Source organism: Silene latifolia, chromosome Y (assembly GCF_048544455.1).
Source record: "Silene latifolia isolate original U9 population chromosome Y, ASM4854445v1, whole genome shotgun sequence".
Taxonomy (NCBI): Eukaryota; Viridiplantae; Streptophyta; class Magnoliopsida; order Caryophyllales; family Caryophyllaceae; genus Silene; species Silene latifolia.
The window spans coordinates 263,411,859-263,422,925 of NC_133538.1; the positions used below are offsets into that span (position 1 = coordinate 263,411,859).

General features: G+C 40.3%; 1 protein-coding gene across 1 annotated transcript; it reads left to right on the forward strand.

The window, feature by feature from the left end:
- The first annotated feature begins 286 nt into the window (after positions 1–286).
- Positions 287–1,123, forward strand: LOC141630574 (uncharacterized). Its single transcript, XM_074443364.1, has one exon. It carries the CDS (start codon positions 287–289, stop codon positions 1,121–1,123), a length of 837 nt encoding a protein of 278 aa, XP_074299465.1.
- The last annotated feature ends 9,944 nt before the right edge of the window (positions 1,124–11,067 follow it).

Sequence of the window (11,067 nt, forward strand, 5' to 3'; positions counted from 1 at the left end):
ATATTCCTATATAACGTAACCTGACACTTTTCAGTAGAAATGAAGTCTTTCATCAGAAAACTTTAGGGAAATATTAGGGTTTGCATTTAAGTTTAATTATTCAATACAATAGGATTATTGCTTTACTTCCTTTCGTACTTTCGGTTTCCTCCTATTCCACTCGGTATTCTTCTGCTCTTATTTCAGTTTTATTACTCTACTTGTTCATAGATATAGAATTGCTAGATTAGTTTCCAGAAGCCGAAATTATCGTTTTATGTTATTTGTTTGTTTAATTATTTCGATCATGAATTCAGCAGTTTTATTCCTTAATCTTATTGTCATGATTCTTGTTATTTGTCTTGGACTGAAGCACCTTCATTGGTGGAATGTAGCTGCCGTTGCAAAGTATGTCTGGTGGCTTGCCCTCAAAACTGATCATTTGTGGGTACGTTGGATACATGCTATTTATATCAAGAATCAGAATTGGCTTGATTACAAACCTGGTTCTGGGGTGAGTTGGGCTTGGAAAAAAATTTGTTGGGTTAAGGAGATTATGAAGCCTTTATTTCTGAATCAGGGCATAGCGTCATATGAGATCAAGGAGGGATATCAGTGGCTTGTTGATGCAGGGACTGTCAAGAGCTGGCACCCCTGGATCAGTAATTCTCTCATCATCTCAAGGCATAAATTTAATATCTGGTTGATTGCTCACAGAAGATTGCTCACTATGGATAGGCTTGTGAAGATGGGGATTATTCAGACTAATGTCTGTTACATGTGTGGTAATGATGCCGAAACCATTGATCATTTGTTTTTTCAATGTAGCTTTAGCTCTAGATGTCTAGCCTTACTGCAGGACTGGTTGAAGATAAAGGTGCCTCAGCAAGACTTTATCATGTGGTGGGTTATGTATAGAACACGATTCCTGGTGGTGAAACAAGTGATAGCTATGGCAGTGGCTAGCTTGTGTTATCACATTTGGTTGAGCAGAAACAAATGCAGAATAGAAGGATTAGTACCACAACCCCGGGTGCTAGTGCTCAAATGCAAGAGTGACCTGATTATGCGAATACGATGGAATACAATCAAGTCGTCAGTAGGCAGAGTACATGATTGGCTAGAAATGATATGTTTGGAATGAATGTATTACTGTTAGTGCAAAATAGTGACTGAACAAAGTTGTATGGGTGATTTAATTTTTTAATACAATACTTACAATTTTCCCAAAAACAAAAAATCTTATTGTTATTTTCGTCGTAATCATGAGTAGCTAAATACCCTGTGCTAGGATGTAGGGAATTTGTAGAAGTAGGCGGCATTAGAATAGTAGACCCGAATCGCGCCTTGGTCGATCGACTGGCCTACCTGGTCGATCGACCGGCCACGTGAGATCACCTTTGTTTTAATTAATTAAATTGTTATGTTTGACGAATCGAGTGCACGCGACTAGTTAAATACCTAGGATTTGACCGACCCAATAAAGATCGAAAGATAGGGAAGGGAGATAGCCTACCTAATTAAGACGACTAAATTAATAAGATCGAGAGATGAGTTAATTTAGCCTTTTTAGTCACTTTTCAGGACAAAAGTCATTATTAGTATGATATTAGGGACCTGTAGCGAGATCGAAAGATGCTACCTGTAAGAATGGACCGAGAGGACTTCTTATTTTCCCGTCTCACGTGTTTGTTTTAGACCTACCTAGTTTACTGCCGCCGAAGCTATAGTGAACCGACCATTTTAGCACCCTTTTAATATTTGTTTTCACCCGTTTATTTAGTTTACTTTTCTTTTATTGCCTTTAGTATAGACCAACTCAAATCAAAACCCCCACACTTGTTACTTTAAAGACTAAAATCATACAACTATTGATTGCATCGCCTCCCTGTGGTTCGACCCTGTTACCGCTAGCTTCTGTTAGTTTTAATAGGTATTATAAATATTATCTTTGGTGCACACAACGACAGGCATCACCCGGGAAGTAGCCCTGGCGCATCATGATGCGGTTGACTGTGAGGTTGGCAAACGGGTCACAATAAAAGGGTGTTGCTTCATAAGTTATGGTATTCACAGGTTGGAACCCCCACATTTCATTATCTTCTTCCTCAATGGTCTGGGAGGTTATTCCCTTTCTCATGACAGCTTTGATCGGGGAAGCAGGAATTGTGATCGTTTTCCCGTTGAAGGGGACCCTGATATTCTGGTGGAGAGTTGAGGTAACTACCTTGACAACGTGAATCCAGGGACGTCCCAGGAGCATATTGAAGGAGGCGTCGATGTTAACCACCTGAAAACTGGTTTTCCTTTCCAGTGGTCCGGCTGCGACAGTCAAAGTGATGAGCCCCTCTACCTTGCGACGAGTGCCATCGTAGGCGCGTACTCCTTGATTTGTTGGGACCAAATCATCTTCCTTAATACCCAGCTTGTGAGCAGTCTTGAGGGGAGTAAAATTTACCGCGGATCCATCATCTACAAGGACCATGGGTACATTCTTCTTGAGACATTGTGTGGTAATGTACGGGGCAAGGTTATGATTGGCTCCGAAGGGAGGGATATATTCGTCAGAGAAGACGACTGGGTTGTTCAAGTCAGGGGCATCGCTCGTCATATGTGCCTTTATTTCTTCAGGGGAAGAGGTTGAGGGCACAGTCAATTTTCCCAAGGCCTGTAGCAAAGCCTGTCGATGCTCAAATGATGTCGCGATCAGTTATCAGATCGTGATCTCGACTTTTGCCTTATGAAGCTGCTTGAGGATCGAATTCTCAGGAGCTCTTGGTTGAGTGTCTACTTCCGGGACGACTTGGTCGTTTGTTGTTGGAGCGACCGCTGAATTGTTCGAGTTCTGATAGGGGCGTCCGGACCGGGTAAGGTGACCGATCTCTTTTGCCCTTTTCTCTTTCCCTAGGACAATATAGACATCTTCAACATCGTCTCTCTAGATGCCATTGATTTCAGGATCTCGAAGACACCTTGGAGGGGTATTCTCTGGTAGGCAATTTTTGTGAGGGATATTTCTGTGCGGGTAGTTTTTTGTGGGGTTGATTATTGTGAGGGTGATTATTGTGAGGATGATTATTGTGAGGATGATTATAGTGAGGATGATTATAGTGAGGTGCATGCCAGAATGGTCGCGGGAGCAATCCGTCCTGGTGAGGGTAGTTTTGGGCGCTCGGGGGACTCTCCCTCGGGCGTGGTGGTGGAGGATTGAAGAGAAGCCGGCGGTAGGCATCGTCAAGTTGGGTAATCCTCTCAGAGAGGCTGGCTATGGCTTCCTCAACCTGTTGGAACATGGTGAGCATAGTTGCGGCACTAAACACAAATACCCCGTCCGAGGGATCTTTCTCAAAGGTGTTCACCTCACCATCTATTGGCAGGATGAGGTGTGAGCAGTCCAAAGTTGGCTCATCGTTGGAGATAACGTGGATTCCGAGAGGATTTGGTTTGTTGTTTGGCTTAGTTGGTGGGGGTAAAGGCAAATCCTCTTTTTCAATCATGTCTTGGATGATGTGTTTGAGTTTGAAGCAGGTTTCCGTATCATGCCCTTTCCCTTGATGGTACTGACATTAGGCATTGGGATTCCAGAAGCGGAATTTCTTAGCATCGGTCGGATCCGGGGTGGGTTCGATTGTTGTAACTTTCCCTGGTCCATGAGCCTCTTCAGGGCACTTGCATAAGTTGACCCTATATTAGTGAACACTCTTTGGGGGCGCTCAGCTCTATTGGCAGATGGTTCAACGAGGTTAACCTCATCGAGCTTGTTCGTTTGACCATAAGGGCAAGATCTGGTTGAGGTAGATCCCTGGTTGTCTCTGCCAGTGGTCTTGGCTAGGACACCCTTTCGGAGGTCATCTTCAATTCGTGTCCCCAGAATTTGCAAATCCTGGAAGGTCTTAATATTTTGATACCTTAGTAAGTTGGCATACACTGGGCGGAGATTGTTGACGAACTTTTCCACCAAATTTGATTCACTCGGCTTGCTGACCAGCTGAGTACTTACCCTTTTCCAACGGGTTAAGAACTCGGTGAATCCCTCCTTGTCGTTCTGGGTTAGGACCTCAAGGGTACGGGTATTGGCTTGGATTTTGAACATTGTCAGCGTATTGCTTAGCAAATTCAACCGCAACCTCATCCCAGGTAGTAAGGTTCTTCGGGTCAAGGGAGTAGTACCATTGGCGAGGGATCGGTTCCAAGGATGATGGGAAGATCCGGGTGAAGAGCTCATGTTTGACCCCTTTAATGGCCATGTAGTTGTGGGAAATATCGGTATATTTCATCAAGGAAAAATTCGGAATATAACGAAATTAAGAAATATGAAATTACGAGTCATAAACAAAATGTATAAACAAAAGAATAGAGATTAGAATTAACCTCCGGTCCTAGCAATTTGGCCTAAGAACAAATATCGAGATCGATATTCTCCTAATCGTTGCACCCAAGATGCTCCAAGAAATGCATTTTTCTTGCTAGAAAGAGAACCCTAATACCTAAAAATTTTTAGGGTTTTTGTGATGCGAGTGTAGAGGAAAAAACAAGAGAGAAAATGATCCTCCCTCTCTCCTATATAACCGTCCAAGGAGAAAAAGAGGGGAAGATTTTTTTTCTTATTTTTCTCCCCTTTATTTCGTGTAACCACGAAACAAAATAAGGAGAATATCTTCTTATTTTAGGTTGTTATCAAATTGTATAAAATGTGTATTATTATCAATTGTCATTTATGTCATCACGTATTAATAAGTCCACACACAACAGTTTGTAGTCGATTTATTAATACCGGTCTGTCATCATTTATTATGACAATTCCGTATAATATATACATTAACTATAAATATCGCATATTTATAATTTGCTAATTAAATATAACCGTTTATGTTTAATTACGAATTAACATCTTAATTCGTTTAAGCTAACATTATATACATTAATTAAATATAACAGTTTATATTCAATTTACGAATTAACAATTAATTCGTCTCAGCTGATATTATTTAATTGTATTAAATAAACGACTCATCATCACATTGACTAACCTTTTAGTCAAATATATAGACTAACCTTTTAGTCATATAAGGCATCAATGTGATTATATTTTCATATAATCACATCTCTCAAACACATCATTTAGGTGTGACTTTTAGGGACCAGTTGATCACCGCCATCAGTATGAAAATAACGTCAAACTTCTAGCAAGCCAACCGTTATTAATAAACGTTAATCAACTGATAAAATACTAAGTATACCCTGTGAACCTATAAGAGATTTATACACGTTATCACACTAACTGTGGAGGACACTACCTCCAACAATCTCCCACTTGTCCTCACTAGTGTATGTGCGATAACCGATTCTCATATCCTTAATTTCTCCCACTCAATGTAAAACAATTTGCAAAATCCGTATTCACAAAGGTCGTATTTTACAAGTGATCAATATCAAGAGTGGTTTTCCCGACTAGAGAGTAACTTAACTGATAAATGAATTATCATTCGAGCATGGCCATGCATTTCAGTTACAACTCCTCGAGTGGCCCTGAGAAATGACTAAACCTGATAAAGGATAGATATTTTCTTCAACTCGAATCCTGTGGATACAGGCACAGTATGAAATGACCTAGTAAAAATCTGCTTAGCCTCCTGTTACGGTCGACCATGTGAAAGAAACCAAAGTCACCCGAAAACTGCCTTAATCTCAAGAGACAGTCGATAGTCAAAAGAATCGACTCTAGGAACACAATGGACGTCCAAACCACGACCTGGCACCGAATGTTTTTAAACATTTAGGACTCCATTACGTTGTCACAATGTCCTACGAGGTATCGTTATAACTCGCATCTGTGATCGATCAGCCAACCGTTTGACTTATGGCTCATTGAACCCACCATCAATAAACTTCACAATATAATAGCTAGAGTTATCAGCTCATGTAGGCAATTACGGACCAAAACAAATATAATGTAATTCAGTTCACTTTGTGGCGTTCAATGTTGTCGTAAAATCCACATGAAAAACAAAATATGAAATAATACGATGAAGTTATAAATAACATATGAAAAAGAAAATGTATCGAATCCATAAGCAACTACTACAACTCAGGAACACGTTTAATTCCCATGGAAATAACGTGCCCTTCATGCTTATCATATTTCAATGCTTTAGTAAGAGGATCCGCGATGTTGTCATCCGAAGCAATCTTGTCAATCACTATATCCTCTTGCTCCACGTAATCACGGATCAGGTGAGCCTTCCGATGTACATGTCTAGACTTGTTGCTAGACTTAGGCTCCTTGGCCTGGAAGATGGCACCTCTATTGTCACAATAGATGGTGATTGGGTCATTCGAACTAGGAACTATGGTTAATCCTCTTAAGAATTGACGCATCCATATAGCTTCCTTTGCTGCTTCTGCAGCGGCATAGTACTCGGATTCAGTAGTAGAATCTGCTACAACTTCCTGTTTGGAACTTTTCCAGCTGACCGCAGCACCATTAAGAGTAAAGACGAATCCAGACTGAGATTTCGAATCATCTCGATCCGTTTGGAAGCTAGCATCTGCGTAACCGATTGCACATAGCTTAGTATCTCCTCCATAAGTCAATGCCCAATCCTTAGTTCTCTGTAGGTACTTAAGGATGTTTTTAACAGCCATCCAGTGTGTTTCACCTGGATTGTTTTGGTACCGACTCGTCATACTCAATGCATATGCCACGTATGGACGTGTGCATATCATGACATACATGATTGATCCTATGGCTGATGCATAAGGAACGCGACTCATGCGTTCAACCCCTTCCAGTGTCTTGGGTGACTGAGACTTGCTCAAATGCATCCCAGAAGTCATTGGAAGGTTCCACTTCTTGGAGTTGGTCATGATGAACCTTTCAAGAATCTTATCTAAATAAGACTCTTGACTCAGTGATAACATCCGTTGTGATCTATCGATAGATACGGATTCTCAATATGCATTGTGCCTCACCCAGATCTATCATCTGGAAATGGTTCTTCAACCATCCTTTTACCGAAGATAAGAGAGGAATGTCATTCCCAATCAAGAGTATGTCATTGACATACAATATCAAGAAAACAATCTTGCTCCCACTCGACTTGACATATAAGCATGGTTCCTCGACCTCTCGAGTGAAATCATACTCTTTTATCACCTGGTCGAAACGATGATTTTAACTTCGAGAAGCTTGCTTAAGTCCATAAATGGAACGTTTAAGCTTGCACACTTTCTTAGGATTTTCAGGATCTATGAAACCTTCAGGTTGTACCATGTACAATTCCTCCTCCAAATAACCGTTTAAAAAGGCGGTTTTCACATCCATCTGCCAAATTTCATAATCATGAAAAGCGGCAATCGCTAACATTATCCGAATGGAACGCAGCATAACTACGGGTGCAAAGATTTCATCATAATGAAATCCGTTCACTTGAGTGAAACCTTTTGCCACTAGTCGTGCATTAGAGGTATCTGGTTGCCCTTCTACAGAATGCTTTATTTTGTAAAGCCATTTGCACTGAAGAGGTCGTACCTTGTTAGGTAAATCAACAAGATCCCATACGTCATTCTCATACGTGGAGCCCATCTCGGATTGCATGGCTTCAAGACATAGCTTAGAGTCAGAACAGGTCATGGCACCTTTATAGGTAGCAGGTTCATTACTCTCTAGGAGCAAAACGTCATTTTCCCCGACCATACCAATGTATCTGTCTGGAGGATTAGAGACTCTACCCGACCTCCTAGGTTCCTGAGGAATATTAACCGTATCATAAGTTGAAGGAACATATTCCTCCATCTGTTCCTCGGTTGTTGGTTCTTGAATCTCCGACAGCTCGAAGGTTCTATTACTTAACTTGTTCTCGAGAAACTCTTTCTCTAAGAACTTTGCACTAGCCGCAACAAAAACTCGATGTTCGGTAGGCGAGTAGAAGTAATGACCAAACATTCCTTTTGGATAACCAATAAAGTATGTCTTGACCGATCGCGGGCCAAGCTTATCCTCGTGTCTCCACTTGACATAAGCCTCGCAGCCCCAAACCCGAATAAAAGACAAGTTTGGGACCTTTCCCTTCCATATCTCATACGGAGTCTTTTCAACAGCTTTAGACGGACTTCGGTTAAGTATAAGTGCAGCTGACAAAAGAGCAAAACCCCATAATAAATCAGGTACTACCGTGTGACTCATCATGGATCGAACCATATCAAGTAGTGTTCGATTTCTCCGTTCGGACACACCATTTAATTGAGGTGTTCTAGGTGGAGTTAACTGCAAAACTATTCCGCAGTCTTTAAGGTGTTGATCAAACTCATTTGAAAGATATTCGCCACCACGATCTGAACGGAGTGCTTTAACCTTTCATCCCAGTTGGGTCTCAACCTTATTCTGGTATTCCTTGAATTTTTCAAAAGACTCACTTTTATGCTTCATTAAGTAGACATATCCGTATCTACTCAAATCATCTGTGAAAGTGATAAAATATCTATAGCCGTCTCTTGTGGTGATTGACATAGGTCCACATACATCAGTATGTATGAGTCGTAATAGGTCATTAGCGCGCATTCCAACACCTTTGAAGGAAATTCGAGTCATTTTGCCGATAAGGCATGATTCACACGTGCGAAATGATGAGAAATCAAATGTGGAGATAGTCCCATTCTCAATGAGTTTCTTTACACGTTTTTCATTTATGTGTCCCATTCGAGAATGCCATAGATAAGTTTGATCTTTGTCACCAACCTTTAATTTCTTATTATTCAAATGTAATATATATGTGGTTTGATCTAAGATATAAATTCCATTCATGGAAACTGCTTTGCCATAAACAATTTCATTAAAGAGAAAATACAACCATTGTCCTTTATTAAAAATGAAAAACCGTCTTTATCAAGTACGGAAACAGAAATAATATTCTTAGATAAACTGGGTACATAGTAACAGTTATATAAATATAACTCAAAACCACTCGGGAGATGGATTACGTATGTTCCCATTGAGACTGCAGCAACTCTTGCTCCATTCCCGACTCGTAGGTCCACATCACCCTTTGCGAGGGGTGTGATGTTTTTTAGGCCCTGCAAATGATTACACAGATGAGAACCACAACCAGTATCAAGTACCCATGTTTAGAAACTTGCATGGTTAATCTCAATCATATGAATATAAAATGACATATCAACAGGAGTGACGCGGGCTGCTTTTTTGTCCTAACGGTACACGGGACAGTTCCTCCTCCAATGCCCAGTCTTGTGACAATGGTGGCACTCAACGTTACCGCCCTTGCTCTTTTCCTTGCCTTGTGAGCCACTAGTCTCACCAGGCCCACTCTTACCGTTTCCTAACTTCTTAAACTTTGGTTTTCCTACATTTAGGTCGCCGTGAGGTTTGCCCTTACCCTTATTCTTATTGGAAATCATGAAAACATCTTGCTTCATGCCCCCACTCAATTTCATTGTAGCTCATGAGGACTTTTTTCATGTCATTCATGTAGTAATTTGCCCTGAAAAGGGCAAAACCATCATGAAGTGAATAAAGCATACGGTCAATGACTATGCTCTCATTGATTTTGCAATCAAGTGCCTCCAGTTTCTCGACATTCTCAATCATGTCAAGAATGTGTGGGCTAACCGGTTGGCCCTTCTGGAGTTTCGCTTCAAAGAAGCGACAGGTATGCTCATAAGTAACAATTCTCGGTGCTTTTGAGAACTCATTAGTGAGCGTGGTGAAAATCTTGTTTGCACCTTCGGCAATGAAGCGTCTTTGCAAATTGGTTTCCATTGCAAAAATGAGTACGTCAGTTATTGCACCCGCTTCCATGACGAACTCACTATAAGCAAGTGACTCGTTAGCTCTTGCATTGAGGCCTGGGTTTGGCGGTATTGGCTCAGTCAAGTACTTGAGCTTACCGTCAGCAATGGCAGCATTCCGTAATGATGCCTCCCAGTCCGCAAAGTTGGACCCGTCATTCTTCAGTCGTGTGGACTGATTCATGTGGTCCATGAAAGTTTTGAGCCAGGACTCACGTGCAAGTGTGGCACTTGGCATAGGGATATCATTATTTCCAGCCATTTGTTGTAAGCAGTATTATCAATATAAAACGAATTCTACAGTGCGAAAAGAAGAAGAAAAATATAATAAGCATACTCATCATTATGATTTAAGTCTAATGCAAAACTGTTATAATGCGAAGACTCAAGCATTTATACAATTGACCTCCCTCAAGAAATATATAAATGATCCCAAGACTCAATTATCTGTAAATTGATAAGCCAACCTCTTGGCTAATTCTACTTTTAGAATTCTTGGTTGATAAATTTCTGTAAATTCTATCTATAGTCCATCATAATCTCGAGAAACTCTTCGGATTATAATATTGAGATAAAATAAGTCAACACAAACTACTTACCCAACGTAGAAGGGGTCATATGGAGAGTAAGGTCCTATATGCCTACCGACGAAGAAGGGATTCATAGTTGTTTGGCCTATAAAGACTAGTCTCAATTTTAGTTTTAGAGGAAGATCCCATCAACTTTATTTTAATACATTTTAAGTGAACTAATATCTTGCATGCGAGAATGAATAAACTAAGATGATGGCTTAAAATAGTGTGACATCTTTATGTCCATGATAAATAACATCCAAACTTTATGAGTCAATTTTCATGCATATAAGTAGCTGGTTTGGTTTAGGCGGAATATGATGCACTAACTATCATGCGAAGAAACGCAATAAGAATGAAAAACGTAAAACAAAAACAAAGTCCTAGTGTGGCCTATCTACCAAAATGAACATAAATACAACTTTGGAATCCTTCCTAGGACCCGAGAAGTTTGTCTTGATGTTCCATCTTGGTCCATGTAGCGGGAGTGAGCAATCCAATCTCCATCTTTAGTCTTCTCAAAATTACAATTAATAAATTACAAAATAAACGTATTTACATTCTAATTTCAAAAACATAATACTAAAGAAAACCAAAGGAGATTCGAGATCTCAAAATTACATCAAGATTATGTTTCCATCATTACGAAAACATAATCAACTAAGGCCACACTGGGTAATACCAAATTACAACCGATTACAAAAAAACGTAA

Excerpts from the sequence above, each read along its gene's own strand:
- LOC141630574 (XM_074443364.1), top strand. The coding sequence starts at position 287 with ATGAATTCAGCAGTTTTATTCCTTAATCTTATTGTCATGATTCTTGTT.